The 19,961-nt window shown below is 32.5% G+C and overlaps 1 protein-coding gene across 2 annotated transcripts in view; it reads left to right on the forward strand.

Annotated features, from left to right (window-relative positions):
- The first annotated feature begins 3,540 nt into the window (after positions 1–3,540).
- The window catches only part of LOC118190420 (uncharacterized), a 75,048-nt gene continuing 58,627 nt past the window's right edge, over positions 3,541–19,961 (forward strand). Inside the window, exons 1-4 of one of the 2 annotated variants that reach the window (XM_085825864.1) lie at positions 3,541–3,720; positions 3,805–3,868; positions 13,794–13,841; positions 19,663–19,701. In XM_085825864.1, coding sequence (XP_085681990.1) covers positions 3,718–3,720; positions 3,805–3,868; positions 13,794–13,841; positions 19,663–19,701 — 154 coding nt within the window. In that variant the 5' untranslated portion in view covers positions 3,541–3,717. The remainder of the gene's footprint in view (positions 3,721–3,804; positions 3,869–13,793; positions 13,842–19,662; positions 19,702–19,961) is intronic. The other variant, XM_085825865.1, reaches the window with a different exon arrangement.

A 19,961-nucleotide genomic window follows, 5' to 3' on the forward strand; every position in this document is an offset into this window, starting at 1 on the left:
GAACACAGACGCACACAAAATAAATTTTAAAAAAATCTGAAAGCTTTCAGATTTTATATTATGCCCCACGGACGTTTTTCTAACGTTTTGTGTGTTACCTTTATTTATTAAATATCATGTTCTTCGCCTTAGAACATAAAATGCAATTAAATTCAACATTATCACAAAGTAAATGAAAAAGAGCATACCTTAAAAATTTCCGATACGCAATCTTGCGCGCTGGAGATAAGGTTTTTTTTTTTTTTTTTTTTTTTTTGTACAGTTTTGTATTCCTCGCTTGGGAATCGTTGAGTTTGTTAATCAAAAAGTCATTAAAGTTTTACAAAATGCGAAATAGATAATAAAACATTTTCCAAATTTCAAATTTAGTCTTCCAGATGCCCATATTCTAGTCGGGGACTCCGTTATTCAAAATTGGCTGTCTCTAGGTACAGTTGTTTTTTCACAATGAGAGAAGCATACATATATTAATGCAGATTTTTCGTTATTTAATTTCTTTAAATGTAATGCAGGGCTCTAATATTTGGTGCCAACAATTTGAAAGTGAAACGCCGTCTATAGTGAGCCAACGCAAAGTGCCAAAATGAAATTAATAGCACCTCTGAGCCATTTTCTCCTTTGGGCTAGTAATAAAATAAAATAAAATACTTGGCAGTGAATGAACTATCTGCGCATTTAACAACTACGCTATGATATCATTTTAAATAAAAAGAATTTAAATTGCTAGATGACTAAGGAAACAAAGAATTCGTTGCATTGAAAGCATCGAAGTTGACATTCTGTCTATATTATTAAAAAAAAGTATAATATTTTTGCTACATTTATTGACTTAACTGAAATTCGAAAAACGCACTAACTGAATGCAAAAAACGGTCACTCAAAATTATTTTACTGTGTTTCTCTTTTGCGCAATATATAGATAATAAGTAGCAAATCTTAAAATTAAGTACCCCGGATTCTTTAGCCCTTTTTTTAAGCACAGGCAGTGGTGAAGGGGGAGGGTGCCCGGTCGCCCAAGACAAACCCCTGGCTACCCTCCTGACAACGGTTTGTTATAATATTTCAACACTCAGATTAATTCTCAGTCAATTATGCGAAAATGTTTCACCGAAACACAAATTAAGGCAGCTTCTTCATGGGGTGGGAGGGGAGCAATTACTAATAACAATGACCCGCTGGTCAACCTTCTGTTTTTACCATCGGACAAGCCAGCAGCTCGCGTTAGTATATTCTTACAATCGTCAGGTGTTTGTCTACGTCTGAAGCAACAGAAGGACTTTTTAGATTAAACTCTGTCGAAATTATACATAAAAAAATGAAAAATATCCAATTATAAAAATCCAGACAAGCGGTTTGTGACGTATCGTTGCCACCGGCTACGTGACACCCGCTAACTTCCGTGAACCGTCAGCGTTTGTTGTTGCGTTATTGCAATTCTAAAATATCCTATAAGAAGTAGTTTACTGATCTTGCATGTAACGGACTTACGTCGGACGGGTAGACACAGCCTTAAAAACTTGCATAAAATATAAAATAATTCTTTAAAAAACAATAAATAAAATAATAAAAACTATAAATTCTTTTGAGGAAATAAATAATAAAGGAAATATTCTAAATAATTCTTTAAGAAAAAGTTTGTGGAATTTCATTTCTTACCTAAGGATGTAACAGTTGAATTGCAATTTTTTACCCTAGAAAAGTTACTCCAAAATCCTAAATAAATCTGGACATTAACAAAAAAATTAGCAGGAACAGTAAAAATTGCTGTATGGGGGGGAAGGGCGGCATTTGTGGAACTTCCCATATAACGCTGTTATTAAGTCTGATACCGGAATTGGCATTGCGGCTGTAGATCGTACCGCAGTGATTGTCAGTCAGCGCATAGACAATAGACGCTCCATCTTTTCAGCTGAGGCTTGGGCCCTTTGTAAGCTCCTTGAGAAACTGAATCCTAACGATAAAATTGCTATTCTTACAGATAGAAAATCTGTAGTCAGCGCGTTGAGCTGTGTTCATAGAAGATCCAACTCTCTCATTCTTAAGCTCTTCGAGCGGATTAAGTCTTTCCATCACCTCACAGCCATCTGGGTTTCTGGTCATAAGGGTATAGGGTTCAATGAAAGAGAGGATAAAGTTGCGAAAAGAAGAAATATGAATAACTCGGGGGATCTTTCAGCAGAGGATGCGTGTAGGTTCATCGAGAGCATGTCGACAGCTGGTGGACTTCTTAAACCGGCCGCAGATTCAGCTACTGTAATGTTCACTAGAATTAAACATCGATTGGAAAATGGAAGTAGTAATCAGTAAAATTAGATTGAAAATGTTGGACATGAATCAACTGTTCTATAGGTATTATAGAGCGAATTCGCTATTTTGTGACTCATGTTATATGATTGACAGTACAGAACATGCAGTCATTCACTGCAGAAAGTACGATATAAAGCTCCTCTATAAGGCTCATATAGGGCTTTTCATATTACATTAGTATAAATTCCACAATTAGCACAGGAAGACAAAATCTGCGCTTTAAATTAGAAGAGAAATTTCTTTTCCACATTCAAAACATAATTATTGGCGATATTTGGCGACGGCAGGGGCGTAGCTAGACGAGAGCAAGGGGGCATCTGTCCTCAGGCGCAGAATCCAAGGGGCGCCAAACTGATGTTACGACAGTTAAGAATTAAATGTTTTCCATCCTTGGCAAGCAGTAGGGGACGCGAAATCTTCAGTTGTCCCTGGGCACTGAAAACCCTAGCTACGACTCTGGGCGACGGGTACATTAACCCTATACTAATTTAATTATAGTTACTATGACAGAAATTAGCAGATACTTATGTTATTGCACACAAGAATTTCACTTTACTTGCACATTATAAACATCGGAGAAAATATAAACTCTAAATGAAGACGTAAATAAATAATATTATATTTACTAAGGAAAGTTGAGCGCCTGGACTAGGTTTTCAATTCTCTCTTCGGCAATTCTTTACCCATATTTTTCTTCTTTCTTCATTTTTAGGAAATTTTACCAATATATGACCTTTCCGCGAATGATTTGAGCAATTAATAGCTGCACATCCGCCTATTTTACACAAAAAAGCACAAGAAATTGTTGCACCTCTAACTGTGCAGTCTCCATTAATACTCGCATTTGGAATCCTGAATGCCTGATGATTCAGCCTGTTATATACATAGGAGCCTGTTATATACGATAGCGCCAGAAACATTATGCTCAAGAAGATGAAAATCAGCAATATTGACCTCTTAGCTGATCTTTTAAAACATTGTAATAAGAAACCTTGGAAATATTATTTCCTAGGCAAATTTGTCATCAAATACATCCTAAAGAATTCGTAAGCACTTTTAGTGTAAGGGTTTGGTCTTCGGACAGACGTTCTCCTCTGAATTGGTGGGAATGCGTCCTTGTGGTTTAACATGTAATTAACATTATATTTGAGTTGGAGCATAAAAGACGCCAAAGGCAAGCCAAGCTTCAAGAAGAAGAAGAAGAACGCTGTTATTGCTGTTCACTTTCATTTTCATTTTAAAAACTAGATTTTTTCGTACGAAGCGCAAAAGTTGCGCGCTGAAAGTGAATCTGTGGAGATTTTTATTATCTTTGTGAGTTGAGTGATTTGAAGTGAACTGTGAAGTTTTATTGTTAATATTTGTTACTAACGCTAATAAGCTGCTGTCTAATTCACGAGGGCTTCCATTATGGTAATGATATTTATGTATTATATTGTAATTTCTGCCAAAAGTAATAAGTTCTTTCAAGTTACTGACGTGAAAAATTTATTTTAGAAACCGCAGAGCATTGAATACTTGCTTGATTGCTATGTGAGAGAGAGGAATTGCCATTATGATGGTAAGAAAACTTTCAGTATGTAGTATGGATTTTCAGTGAATGATATGCTTTTTACTTGAATGTATAAATGTTTAAAAATTATAAAATGATTTTACAATACAGAAATTTCTGGTGCTGTACTTTACATAAATCAGAAATATAACTGGATTTTTTAAATAAATATATAAATTTGAAAGAGACATTTTTCTTGTAACTGCACTTGAAAACAGTGAAAAGAATGGCCTCCCTCCCTGAAATAGAGTAAGAATAAAAGAATTTCAGCAGTACGTTAAATTAGTTAAAAGTAATTGTTTAAGTGTATTAAATGAAAGAACAGCTCGTAAAAAATTTTTGGTTTTATGCAATTCTTTTAATTTTGGCTTTGTGTTACACAAATCCAAAATAACAAGTCTAAGAATTGCACAAACTCAGTATCCATGTACACATCAACCTATTTTCATGCAAAAAAAAAAAAAATTCAGAGAATTGCACATTGCACACTCCCTTGACATTGTCCATGTGCACATCGATCTATATACACTTAAAAAGTCAAAGGAGCAGCCAACAAAAAATATATATAATCTCAATAAACTACATTTTAACTCAAACAATGAAATAACATAAGAAAGGAAGTTCATCTTAGCACTACACAAAGAAAATATCCACTTTCCTTATTTACAAATTTCCATGTCTTCCGTCAAACAAAATTCCTTAATAGCATCCCAAAACTTACTAAAATTATCTGAACTAGAGTCTGTATACTGGTGTTGCCACATAAATTCTCAAAAATAAGTTGAAAATATCCTCTGACGTTCGACCATACGCATTTCCTTCCTACAAACAGGGCACTTGTAATGGCTACTAAGTAAACCTTCATTTACACACCAGTCAATGAATGCTTTTTTTTTTTTTCCTTTCATTCCAAATTGTATAGAAACTTCAAATTACATTCAGCCATTTTACCATGTAAACCACAAAATAACAACGTACTTCTTATCTCAAATTCGACACACAAACAAGCCTTTCCAAATCTTTTCCCATCATTCAAATTCACTTTAATCACATGACCATTTATGTCATAATAGGGTTTCCATAGCATTCAACTATTCGGGTTACCATAAATGAAACAACTTAGCGATAATCCAAGGGACACCCTTAAATCCACTCTAATTTTACAAGTAGTTTTTAAAATCTGTTAAAATATGTCCATGTTATTTTATACGGTGTAAACATATTATTGCAACCACCTTAGTAGATATCACAAAAGGTACATAACAGTTATTCAGGTAACCATTCACATACTCAGTTATGTGTTCTTTTTGTTGTATTCCAAGTTCCAACAGCTTTTATAGAAAAGTTATGGTTATTTTTTGTTTTGAACAATTTTAGAGTTTGTGCTTGTAGGATTTTCCTATAATAGAAGAAAGAGCAATGAAATTTCTGTAAGAATTCATTATTTTGCTGAAATCACTAAAGCTTTAAATTCTGAAAACAATTGCTATGAAATTTTCACCACAGCAAAAACAAAAATCTGTTTGTAACTAGGTTTACGGATTACCTTTTAGAGTGAGTAAATAACTGAAACATATGTATGTATGTAATGTATAACTTTTTGCAATAAAAGTAATTTGTTCTTTTCATTCCTAAAGTTTGCCAAATTGTGTCAAGGTAGTTCCGATAATTTATAAGTATCTTTTTTTACTTGGTTAGATAATTTATAAAAATGTTTTCAGTTGTTTTGGAGTAATTATAATCTGCCTGAAGAGACCATGAAAGTATATAAGATTTGCATTATTTCATAGATGGAGATATTCAAATAATTTATTAATTAATCTATTCCAAGTTGCATCCATTCCCATTAACTGAGATCTGCGTCTGGGATGATCAGCCCACCAGTAGCCAAGCTTTAAGTTGCTGAACACTGGTAGTTCCGTTCACGGTTCAAATCCCACGAATGGGCATTTTCATGGTTTTTCCCATATACAGTACAAAGTCTTTAATCCAGACGTCCATAATGCGGAATGATCTAGCTACAAACTTTCTGCACATGCGTTTATGCATGTGCGTTTAATGTATAACAGACAGTATAAGCTAGGCTAAAATTATTTCAGTTAATGTTGCAGATTACGTTGTTCCTTAATCTTCTAATTGGATCCGGCTTATTATTTCTTGCAGACTGTTAGAGCAATTCTATAAAAAGCTTGAACTTTCGATTATGTCAAAAAGAGTTTCCGATTCTGGAGCTGCCAAAGGATCTACAAAGCAAAAGCATGTTTCGATGTCCATCAAACAAAAAGTGGAATTGCTGCAAAAAAGGTGAAAAAAGGCATATCCTTTGTTTCTCTAACCATTCCAAATCTGTTTATCAATTTCACGCTGCTTTGCGGGGGGGGGGTCGAACGTAGCAGCGCAATGAACTGGAAGTTGATCTGTCAGCACTATCCTCATCTTCAGGGCAGATGTTTTTATTTTATTCGGCTTATAATTCCTTACTAAATGTAGTATTTCATTTCGATGTGCTCTGTCTTTGATATGATTTAAATCAAATTCCGGCTAATCTTTGGAATATGGTAACAGGTAGTTTGGCAACATTTTGCTAAGGCGATAAAGGTTACTAGCTAGGACTTTAGCAGTGTACATGGATAAAGTGAAGAGTGAGCGCAATGCCATTTTTGTGCAAGTCTGGGATGTTTTTTTAAGTGAAAATAGGTCGACGTGTACATGGATACCGTGTATGTGCAATTCTTAAAAACGCGGCAAGCTGTTTGCGATTCTGTACTTTCTCCTAATCTTCGTCATGATTAAGCACTTTTGTTCCATAAAAGTTCTAGCATAAGCGTAATTCGGTTAGCAAATTGTTGGAAAAAACGTTGAGTTAACAAAAAAAAAAAAAAAGCGGCTCATCTTTGGAATATGGTAACTGGTAGTTTGGCGACATTTTAGAGGCGATAAAGGTTACTACCTAGGACTTTGGTTATAATGTGAGAAGTACTCAGTTCCGATTACGCATTTGTGTGAGGGAAATGAGAGATCATGAGATATGTCATGTGACATTAATGGACGAATTACAGTTCTTTAATCGGAAAAGGGGGAAATCGGGAAAAATATGGAAATTTTGTATTTAGCTTTTTTCTCTGTTGTGTGAAACGGTGTTCGTTAATTTTTGGATCCCATGGCCGTAACTAAAGTGAATTCGAAATGGGTATTTAGTGGGATTGAAAGGGGTAGTAATAAGTGTTTTTTTAAGGCTGTGCGAGATAGAAGTAAAGATGTTTTATTAAGTTATTTATTTCACCTGGTACCTTGCTGTGAACTATAAATATGATTTTAAAGATACTGAAACAGGCGCGCATACGCTTGCTTTTTATTTAGTAGAGGAAATAAGAAAAGTTTATCGGACACGTAATCAAGATTCTGAAGATTAGGTAAGTTAGTATTTTTAATTATTTGAGGATATTATTTTTATGCATTGTTCTAAATGTAAGGAGTAAATAAAATAATATGGTATTATTGGAAAATTGTTATTAGCAATGATTTTTATATTTTAAGTAGTGTTTTTGAATTTAATTATATTTTAATTAAATGATAGTTATTTTGTGAATTATATGTTTTTAGGAATTTGGTATACGTTTCAGTGGAAGTAAACATGCATGGAAATAATTTAAATATTTGACACTAAGTATTTGTAATGTTTGAGGTATGAATTCGTTGGTGACGTTTATAATAGATAATTTAGAGGTAAAAGGTTTTGGATATTTTATTTATTTTATAGGTGAAATGTTCATCTTTGGAAAGGGTATATACTTTTTCGAGATCAGGTAATTTCATATATGTTCTTTTTACCGGATTTAAAGATTTACAAAATTTTCATGCATTTTCGTGAAATATTTCTAATTTATGAGAAAAAAGCAGTGTGCATGGATATAGTGAAGAGCGTGCGCAATGCCATTTTTGTGCAATTCTGGAATGTTTTTTTAAGTAAAAATAAGTCGACGTGTACATGGTTTAGTGATATTTTAATTAAATGATAGTTATTTTGTGAATTTTATGTTTGTAGGAATTTGGTATACGTTTCAGTTGAAGTAAACATGCATGGAAATAATTTAAATATTTGATACTAAGTATTTGTAACCATTTGTAATGTTTGCGGTAGAAATTCTTTGGTGACGTTTATAATATAATAGATAATTTAGAGGTGAAAGTTTTTGGATATTTTATTTATTTTATACGTGGAAATGTTCATCTTTGGAAAGGGTATATACTTTTTCGCGATCAGGTAATTTCATATATGTGCTTTTTACCGAGTTTAATGATTCACAGAATTTTTTTGCATTTTCATGCACATTTTTGTAATTTATGAGAAAATAGCAGTGTAGATGGATAAAGTTAAGAGTGTGTGCAATGCCATTTTTGTGCAATTCTGGGATTTTTTTTTAAATAAAATTAAGTCGACGTGTAAATGGTTTATGTGTATGTGCTATTCTGAAAAACGCGCAAGGAGTTTGCGATTGTGCACTTTTTCCCAATTTTGCAGTTAATATTTGTCATGATTAAGCAGTTTTGTTACATAAAATTTCTAGCATAAGTATAATTCTGCTAGTAGATTGTTGGAAAAAGTGTTCAGTAAATAAAAAGAAAAGAAACATGTCTTTATTTCGTGAAGACAAAATGGCGGCAAAAAAAAAAAAAATAGAGGGTTGCTGTAGCAAAGTTGGTCGCCAAAAAATCGCCAAGTTACCATAATCCAAAGATCAACCAAAAAAGCCTTTACTTCGTGAGAACAAAATGGCATCCAACAAAAACTAGCAGGTTGCTGTAGCAGGGTTGGTCGCCAAAAAATCGCCAAGTTACCATAATCCAAAGATTAACCCAAATTCCTTGTCATTATAAATATCACGAATACACATCAAATAGTTTTCTGGTTGCAATTTTCTAATTTCGACTATGCGTAATGTATGCTTTACGCATGCACGCGTTGAAGGAAATGTTTAATAAAGTAAACAAATAAATATTAAGCTTTTTTTAAAAAATTTTGATACCCTTTAGATCATAATTGCTCTTTATTTCATAAATTACGGTTTCATACTTTTAATTTTCTAATTTCTGCATGCCATCTTACCAGATTTAAATTGATGATCTATAATCCGGAATCGCTGAAGTCCCAATGAGTCCAGATTAAAGACTTTGGACTGTATAAAGTGTATATGAGCCAGTTTGCCTTAGAAAGACCTCTGTGAAGGCATGGCTTTCCTTAGGCAGATAAGCTGTAGAAGCTTTGCGGCAATCACATAAAGCTTCTGGGATGATCATAATGTTTGTTTCACCAGACTTGAAGCGTCACAGCCATCTGCAGACATTACGAACATCAATATGGTCATTTTTGTATACATTGTAAAGTTGTTAGAATTTTTTTTTCAGGAAGAATACGTGAAAAATGAGCATTGCCCTCACTGAGACTCTAACCTCTAACCTCTAACCTGGACCTCTCGATATGTACCGAATGTGCTACCATTACATCACGAAGGCATGCAGAAAGGAGGGAGATAATACCTTGCAGCATCCTTTAGCTTTCCATTAGTTAACATGGCATTTCATGGTATTTACATATTATCACAACCAACAATACAGTTATTGACGTAGTTTGGCGAATTTTATGGAAAAAAGAACAATTACTTTTTTTGGCACTTTTCTGTTTCGCCGGCGCAAATCTCATTATTGACGACAGCATACAGCATACACATAACAAATGTTAGTTCTAAGATTTTTTTATTTTGAAGGCATTATATTTTAATGTTTAAAATTTTGTAAAACGCCAATAAATAAAGACAATAAATTTGTAAAAAGGCATTTTAATTTGAGAATTTACTATGCTTTCATGGTTCAACATCCTGATTTGCCGGTTTATATAACATGATCCCATCTCACGTAAACTAAGCTACAAAAATCTAATTCTCTCAGTAATTAATTTATTAATTTCAAGCTAAATCTTAATTTGGAATGCAAGCTTAAATGCAAGAATTATTTCAATTTATATGAATAACTTACTCAGAAATTATGTAAAACCACAGTGCTTTACTTCGCTAGTGCATTCTCATTAGACTTGACGAATTTAACCCATGACTTTGCCTTTTATATATTTTTGCCTTCGGGTGAGCGGTGTGATTTCATCCTAATTGACTTAATTACTGCAAATGGCCTTATAGCATAAAACTGAATTATCTAGTAAAAATTCTATATAATTGTGTGCCAGTATTGAAAGAAACATTCAATCTGATGAGAAATGGCTGCGACTTGTTTTGAAAATAAGGCGTAAAAGGTTATCAGCGAGGATATTCCATTTGGCATCAGTTGTACCATTATTGCCTACGCCTCTATCGCCTGCGCCGGTAAAACGGAAAAATACCCTTTTTCCCTAAAAAAAAATATATGTTACATACACACATATTTTACATTTCAACTGTACATTTATTCCAAAATACAAGCAGTAAACCTAGTTACAAATGGATTTTTGTTGTGATGGAAATTCTGTAGTGATCACTTTTGAAAAAGATTCAATCCATTATTCATTTGCCAGTTTGGGGCAAAATATTGTGTTCCCACAGAAATTTAATCTCTGTTTTTTCTATTATAGGAAAATCCCACAAGCACAAATTTTAAAATTGTCTTTAAGAGAAAAAATAGTTATAATTTTTCTATAAAAGCCGTTGGAATTTGCAGTACAGCAAAAAGAGCACGTATGAAAATGGCGATGTTGGAAACTGAGTATTTATTATGTGCATTATCACCTGAATAATTATTTATGTGCATGCCTGATGGAATTTGACGTATTCTGAAACTTTGGTAACTGCTTCATAGGTATTCTACTTTTCATGAGAAATTTAATTACAGTCTGGGGCTTGAAGAATGTGGTACTTTCTTATTAAAGGTCCTTCTGCATGTCTTTGTTATGACAAAATGTCTTTTGTGCATGTGTGAAGTATTAAGCATATGCTGCTTTGAAATTTTCTCCCTTTTCGTCAAAAAATTCTAAAAGGAAAAAAATAAAATTGCTTTTAGTCAGGAGGTCCAGGTATTAGATCATTCCAGATATTGGATGTCAGACTTTGTACTGTGTGATCATTAACAGGTTTTAAATTAATATGGATCCTTTTTTGACAAATTTATATGGTATAGGAAGTATAATAGTACCATGATCCTTTATTCTGCCTTTCCACAGTGTATTAAAATTGTTTTCAGATCAAGAAACAAACCAAATGTAAATTTTAATTCATATTTATTTCATTCGTAATTGCTGTTTTCTGCATTTGAAACTGTGTTTATCTGTTATTCCCTCTCCAAACTGCTTTGCCACATTTAAAAAAAAAAAAAAAAAAAAAAAATCATTTTTAACAAACAAAATTATATTGTATTACTTCTGTATATGTATACTGCATAATTTACTGTAACACTGAAGGAATTCTTTATGTGTCGGTAAACATTGGTTTCTCACTAAGCCTAAAATGTAACATTTCCTGTTTCTTGCTAAGGTTGCTATAACTAACAAGTGCCGAAAGAACACAGGCCATGTTCGTTCCCCATAATATTTTTTTCCCAATAGTAAAGATGCTAATCAAAGTGAACAAAACACCAAAATTTCACCATTAAAGTCTTACAGGTATAGTTAACTGCACTAACTGTGCAGTTCTACCTCAGTTCTGAGAGAGAACACCCTATTTGGCAGTCGAAGAGTCTCCCACTCTTCTTTCTCTGCCGCCATCCTCATGATAGGACTTTTAGCTTGCCATGTGTTTTGAGAGCCCCTTTGTCACACAGACACTATAATGTTTACTGGTATAGGAGATGTTTACTGGTATACTGGTATAGGTTATGTTTACTGGTATAGTTTATGCATTTTTCCTTGCCAATTTTTCATTGTGATAGTCTAGGTGCGACTATTATGTAGGGAAGTATACTACACAATATTTTGCACTCTCTAATGTTAAAACATTGCTGGTATAAAAATATATATGGCTAATCTTTGGAATATGGTAACAGGTAGTTTTGGTAAGGCGATGAAGGTTACTAGCTAGGACTTTAGCAGTGTACATGGATAAAGTCAAGAGTGTGCTCAATGCCATTTTTATGCAATTCTGGGATGTTTTTTTAAGTGAAAATGGGTCGACGTATACATGGATGATACCGTGTGTGTGCAATTCTTAAATACGCGGCAAGCAGTGGGCGATTCTGCACTTTCTCCCAATTTCGCACCTAATCTTCATCATGATTAAGCACTTTTGTTCCATAAAAGTTCTAGAATAAGCCCAATTCGGCTAGCAGATTGTTGGAAAAAAATGTTGAGGGGGGGAAAAAAAAAAAAAACATGCCTTTACTTCGTGAAAACAAAATGGCGCCCAGAAAAAAAAAAAAACTAGCAGGTTGCTGTAGCAGGGTTGGCCGTCAAATTTTCGCCAAAAAAATCACCAAGTCACCATAATCCAAAGATTAAGCAGATATATATTATAATAAAATTGGTAACTTACCAGATGTTTCCAGATTTTGTGCTGTGTGATAAATAGTCTTTTTGTTAGTTGCATACAGAAAAAGTCATTTTACTTATTATGGTAATATTTTTAGACATAAAATTAACTAATAATCTTTATGAAAATTTTGACAAAAACTTCAAATAAGATAAACCATAATAAATAATTTTCACTGAAGGTATCAGTATCATTGCTGTAATGTGAATTGGTATCTTAAAAATCTCCGTCATTCCATAAAATGTCATCTTTACTTTCATCCAAAGTGTTGGAGATACTGCACACTTTCCATCCAAAGTGTTGGAGATGCATGAACATAAGAAAGGTTTATTTTCTATCATTGGGAAAATTCCATGCTTTGGCCCTCTGAATGCTCGCATATTTACATTTATTTCTTGTAGCAACTGTTTCGATATTTTCCACTCCGTTATTAGTTTTTCACTTACATTTCATTCTCTTTCAGCAGTTCTATTTTCATTCTATTCAGCATATTCAGTAATCTTCAGTTTAAATCCCACTGTATAACTATTATTCTTTCTAAACTTTCCCATATTCAAGGGGGGAGGAACAAAACACCCAAAATACCAGCAAACACACACATGGAAAAAAAAAAAAAAAAAAAAAAAGACGACACCACGAAATTTACTGCAGAACAGTCTTTTTCTGCAGATTCTTTTTCTGTAACTTTAGATACATGCAGTCCAGTAAATTTAGAGCATGTACATACTTTCTTTAACAAAGAAGGAGTTGAAAGCTTTAAACTGAGAGGGAGGGAATAAGCAGTCCTGCCCCAGGGAGTTTTCCCATCCTCCCAGGGGAAGCAGATAATTCCTTATCTCACTATTGAGTGACCATTGAGAATGTCAGTGGAAGTGACAGAATAGATAATTCATTCCATTATGAGTACTAGTTTTCTGGAAATAGTACAGCTGATAATTTTCTATTTTCTAGATGAAGATCAAATACACAACTGTGACTTTTTGCAGAGAAAATATTTTGACGATTTTTTTTCTGCTTCAAAATGGGGGTTCGGTTATTACAAGAGTAAGCATGGTATATGCTAGGAAACATCCATGCCTAGGCTTTTCAGTATGGCAGTCAGCTTCACTAACCACTATATCGGCTAAAAGCTGTTTCCAATAGTGCAGTTTTATCTAGTATGTAATCTAAAATATGGGAAAGAAATGAACTAAAATAGGCCAATATGGTGTTAAAAATGTATGGTATGGCTTTAGTAGAAAAGTCAATTTCTGATTATAAGTTAAAAAATATATATTGTAAAAATATATATATTGTTTTATTTCAGTGTTCTTTATTTTATATCATAATATTTATGAAGCAGTTAGTATCCATTTTTATTTATTTATTTTTAAAATTTTGTATCTAAATAAATTTAATTTCAATTGTTTAATATGGTGCTTTTGTCTTAGTGGTGGATGAAGTTAGAAGACATGGCCCTAATTATGATAGTCTTGCTGGTAAGTACAATATATTGTAATTCAGTAGCATTTTACAACTCTTAATTTCATAATACAGTACGAAGTCCATAATCCGGACGTCCATTTTCCGAAATGATCTATAATCCGGACCTCAAAGCCAGAATTTTTTTTTTTTTTTTTTTGTATACTTTACGCATGCGCTTTTAATGCATGCATTTATAGCTTCTGATAGTGAAGAAAGTAACAGAAACGAAACATTTATTTGAAACAAAAAAATTTCGATTGACAAGTTAGTCAGTATTCTCGACACAGCAATTGCAGGACTTGAACAGTGAAACTTTGTAACTGAACAAGAATTTATGTCTGTTTATAGAATTAAAGAGAAAGTATTAGCACTAAAAACAAAGCAACTTAAAAAACTTACATTGAAAGAAATGTTTAATAAAGTAAACAAATAAATATTAAGCTTTTTTTTTTTTTTTTTTTTTTGTGTGTGTGTGTGTGTAAAATTTGATACCCTTTAGATCATAATTGCTCTTTATTTCATAAATTATGGTTTCATATTTTTAATTGTATAGTTTCTGCATGCCATCTTACCAGATTTAAATTAATGATCTATAATCTGGAAAAACCAATAATCCGGAATCGCCAAAGTCCCGACGAGTCCTGATTATGGACTTTGTAGTGTATACAACTTGGGTAAATTTGCATTAATGTAAGTGTATTAAAGCCATAACATTCAAACTAAAATCTATACTACTTGCATTCAAGCAATATTCACACAGTTAGTTTAGTCACTTGGTCATTATTGCGAGAGTTCATTGTTTATTTAACCATAAAATGGATTCCAACTCTAAAATCAAATGTACTAGAAATAAATACAAGTAAAGGTTTGCAATAATTTTAGAAGAAAAGTTAAAAATAAATTACTCTTTAATAATGGGCTTTGCTCTGATAAGAATCACTATGTCACCAACATGGATAACCTAAAATTTTAAGAAAATGTATTTATCTAACAATCTACTTATGGTTGTGCATGTTTGTGATTTTAAGATTCAAGGGTCATTTTTGTTTTTTCTCCTTGTTGTGGGGTGTGGATTTTTTTTTTTTTTTTTAATGAATAAAAATGCCACTTTGTAATTTACCCATTAATGAAAAAGAAAGTATTGCATTTTTCGCATTTTCCCCAGTAACAGAGAATGAAGGGGGGAAAGGATAAGTGTTTTATTCTGAATGCTTCTTGCATTTTTAATTTAGATATCTTGTTCCTGTTTTATGTAGTTTACAGTGTTTTATTACTAATGTTTCTTTTATGTAATTTTTAATGTTTCATTGTGGATGTTTATCACCTCTTCTTCAGAGATTGTAATAGTGGCCTTTTCCAAATAAGTGCAATTCTCTGACATTTCTGAATGATTTCATTATCAGTGTTTGTTTTATGTAATCACTTTTTATTGAACCTTTTTTCTGTGAATGTAGAACAATACTGTAGATTTTGCCATCCATTAATTGATGATTGGGGCATTAAAACTGCAATGAAAAACTTTTGATATATCATCTTCATTTATTACTGCTTCTCCTCATTTCTTTATAACATGCATTAATTGAAAAAATTTACCTTTGGTTTACGATATTCAAAAACCTTCAAATTCTTGGCTATCATTTTCATCATCCCTAGCATGAAATATGGTAACTGGTCATAAATTATGCCAAGTATTTTTTAAAGTATATGGAGACACACCCACAATCTTACAATGCTCCACACAGCAGGTTTTATGCTAAAGTATTTCAAAAATTCTTGAATAATCTTACCATTATTAAGGAAATTTAACAGATATTTTTAAAAAATGCTATTTTGTGGTTGCATTTCAGCATTCGCACTATTCCAGTATCTATAGGCTGAATGATCGATGTTCAATTTAGAGGAAATAATAATACAAATACATTATCTTTCACTAAAACTCTTAAGTGAAGTATGAGCCGTACAGTTGTCTACAATCAGGACAATATTTGCATCGTCGAGTAAACTAACTTTATTCAAATGTAACCAAGCCTCGTGTATGAAACGATTTTCAAACCAGTCATTCATTAATGTTTGTGTCACCTATGCTCTTTTATTTGCATGATATACATCAGGAAAAATCTTTACTGCTTTAAATGCTTGAGGTCATGTATTCCCCCCCCCCAATTACAAAACGTTTTTGCTTGTGCTTTCCTGCAGCATTTTTGCATGCTAAACTTGTTAGTCTTGCTTTTGAATCTTTGACACCTATTGGAGCCTTTTCTGTAGAGGTTGCCAAGGTATTTCACAGTACATATTGCCAGAAACGACTGGTCTCATTAGAAATATAAATGTGTTCTGGAGATAGCTTTTCATTACTGGCAAGTTCAATGAATTCATCTACAGAAAGTTCAGCAGCTACAGTTCATTCAGTTGAAGCTTTTTCATCTGAAATTTTTAATTGGCCATGACTTATACCATGGCGATTTTTTAATTTGGTTGACAAACTGTTGAATATGTGCACTCAGTTTTTAAGTTAATTTTGTCATGAAATATTTTAGCTTGAGCCATTAATCATTGGACCCATTGGAAAAATCAATCAGCATGCCTTCGCTACGACGTTGTCTGACCATTCAATCATCACTTTTAACTTAACGAATAATTTTTCTGTTATTCATTGTGAGTGGAGTCTCGGAATGCACAAAAATTCAAGAAGTTCCTTTCTTCATTTTCTTATGTCATATACAGTTAACTTTCCAAAGCCATACTCCTCATATAATTTTGAGATGGATATACCTCTATCCATTTTTTGTAGGAATTCCACTTATTTAATAGACATCGAAACAAGCTTTCGCTTTGTAAATCCTTTTGCACCTCCAGAATTATAGATACTCTTTTTGACATAATCGAAAACTCAAACTTTAATTTTCATAAAATTGCTGTAATAATAACAGCCTGGGAAAATAATAAGCTGGATCAAATCAGAATGTTAACAGAGCAATCTGCTATATTAACTGAAATTCCTTTGAATCAGTAAAGTACAATTTTGGCCTAGCTTAATAACGTCCACTATACATTTTTGGCTATGTATCATGTGACTGGCGACAAAAGACAAGTTCTGCTAAATTTTGTTTTGCTTCTTTTGTGCACTGAAGCGGTCAAGCCTGAATTGCATTAATTTAGTTATTTATTATACTTAAGTATATTTTTTTCACATGCTTAGGCTTATCTGAGACCTGAATAAATAAATTTGCACATATACTTGAGGCTTATGGAGGGCTGGCTCTAGATATCTAACCACCTGATACAGTCTCTGGAGATCCTAAATTCTGCTACCAAGTGCCTCCTTAAGTTCTAAAGTTTTGCTGCACCTAAATTTTGTGTTCCAGTGCTTTCTCTAAATTAAAAAAATTTTGTCATTCCTTAATTTTGTTGCTCGATGCTTCTCTAAATTCCAAAAATTTTGTCTTCCCTAAATTATGCCTTCCGGTGTGACTGTCGCCAATTCTGGGTTTATGTGAGTAACAAATCAGTTATTCTTAATTTAAATAACACTAAATGTAATCTTTTGGCCTATGGGTATTATTAACAAAATCTATTTTTGGAAAGAAAAATTTTTTAAATTCGTCAACATTTCTTTGTGCATTTAACTTAAATCTGTAATCATATTTTGTACAGAAAAGCTTCCCATATTCTTTGTTATTCAATTACCAATGTTTAAAAAAAAAAAAAAAAAAAAAAAAATGGGTGTTGCTGCATCTGTCATCACTCAAGTTATCATGTTTGAGATAAACATGTGGTGATGAAAGAAAAATATAATAAATAATGATTAGCCAGGTTGACTTCAGGGATATAAAATATTAAAAGGCATAAAATCAATATTTCTATGTAGAAAGTTTCAGTTTAAAAGGTATGCCAAGCAGTTACGCAGCTATGGAGTCAAATTATTGATCACACAAATTTATTTATGGTAAAATTATTTGTTTCTTTAATAACAAGGTATTTTATTTAGCAACAAAGTGAAATTAAGAATCAGGACTCTTGACATGTTTAATTTATGGAGGGGGATGAAAAGTGCATATGTAAAGCGTATATTAAAAAAAAAATTACTTAAAAAAAAGGGGGGTTTCTTGGGTCCGGATTTTAGAGCATTGAGGATATTAAACATCCGGATCTTGGACTTTGTACTGTATTAAGGAAAAGGGCATGCAAAGACATGTGATTTAAACACCAGTCATGGATAAGCGTTGTGTGGCAGCACAGTCATTAGATCTTCACCTTTGTTTTATGTAACCCCGATTGATTCTTGATAAGTTGGCTTAAGTTTGCATTAACTGCTTTTTATCATTTTTCTCCCTTGCATTTAAAAAAAAAAAAATTATTTAAATTTGGACCCAGTCTTCTATGAAACAGCACGCAGTGGAGTATTTTCAAAGGTACAGGATCCTGGCATCAAGAAAAGTGTACGTTAATAAGCTTGAGGATTCAGTTTGAAATGGATAAACCATGATGATGGAACATGAAATATGTGTTCATTATCTAACTGAATAATGAATGATCGCTTCCTTCATTCTTACTCAGAATGATTGGGGCAAGTTTGACTGCATCTCCACCAAATTTTATGATTGAAGAGATTTCATAATTAGATAATATGCTTCACTTTTGTGTGCCTAAAGCTGTCAAAATGTGTTGGCTTTTGTGCCTGAAATGCATTTTTAATCTTTCATAATTTTAAATGAGACTTTTAATATTTAAGTTGATAACAAATAGGATGATTGTTTTTATATTTTTCACCTGGAAATTTCTTCTTCCGTTCCACATGTGGCAAAATGCTCCATTCTAACTTGACAAAAATTGGTTTTTGTCCTATTAACAGCCTGTACAAAAAGTAGTTAAAAGTACAATAACTCATCTGCCTGCCCCATTTGATACTTTTGTTCAAATTTATAACAACAGAGTTTGGAATGGCTTCTAAAATAGGTATTTTCGAGCAAAAAGCCTTTATCTGTCTAAGTTGCAAACTTATATATTTCATGATTGGACCTGTCTTCTATTCTTATAATGGATCTGCAGAATTTACCTAATTGTGGATTGCAACAGTTGTGCGATGTTGTATCACAGTGTTACATGATTATTTTCTGTTAATTTATTCTGAGTTAAACTCAAATGGGCATAAGTATTTTTATTTATAACATATTTCTTAAAATAATCACTTCTGATGATGTAAAAAGGGTACTTATGAAAAATCCCATCGACCATTTTTGCCTGTTAAAGAAAAGATGCCAAACTACGCGATTTTTTGCCAAAAATGGAAAAGTCTTCTTCAAACTCACTGGGTTTGGTGTAACCTTGATTCATGTGTTAATTATTATTCTTGAGTAAAGACTCCTTTTTCCCCCCATCACACATTTTCAAAGTTGGCTTCACAAGGATGAAAATATATTCGTTGCTATTCTAACTGAAATTTTGGCAGAATTTTTGGTCACCACAATAAATTCGAGTGAGCGCTGTAAAAGCACTTATTTTCGCACGTCGTAATTTTCGTGAAAATGAAGGTATCGGTGATTTCGTGAGCAGAAAATTTCTTGAAATTTGATACGTGAAAAATTTTTGACTTTTTATTATTTAAGGCAAAAAAAAAAAAAAAAAAAGTATTTTGCGAGACATATTTTTTGCAAAAATTAAAACCTAGCGAAAATAAATTTCTTTTACACTATATCTCCTTAATAAAAAATGATGGAAATTTTTAATGAAAAATTAAATATAAATAAGTGATAATATAATAAATTTGAAAGAAAAATAAGAATAGAACGTTTTTCTTGTATTTAGTAAATGTTTTTTTTTTTTTTTTTGGTTCAGCGCGATTGACACCTTCTCTTGTGGTCGATGGGATTTTCTGTAAGTACACTAGTATACCATTATGTTTATGCTAATTTGCTAGACTTACATAATCGTAATTTCTTTCTTGGAGAGATCATGCTGATGACGCACATACTGATGTCCATATGCTCATTTATTAGACTTACTTTATAATCATTTCGTACATGGAGAGTTCATAAGCCATGCAGGTGACATATATATTGATATCCATGGCAATAATAAAGAATAAAAATTATTAATATGTGTACTATTTTACTAATAAATATCTAGTTTTCATT

Source organism: Stegodyphus dumicola, chromosome 10, assembly GCF_044657685.1.
Source record: "Stegodyphus dumicola isolate Sdum_Otavi_A_Nest chromosome 10, ASM4465768v1".
NCBI classification, from domain to species: Eukaryota; Metazoa; Arthropoda; class Arachnida; order Araneae; family Eresidae; genus Stegodyphus; species Stegodyphus dumicola.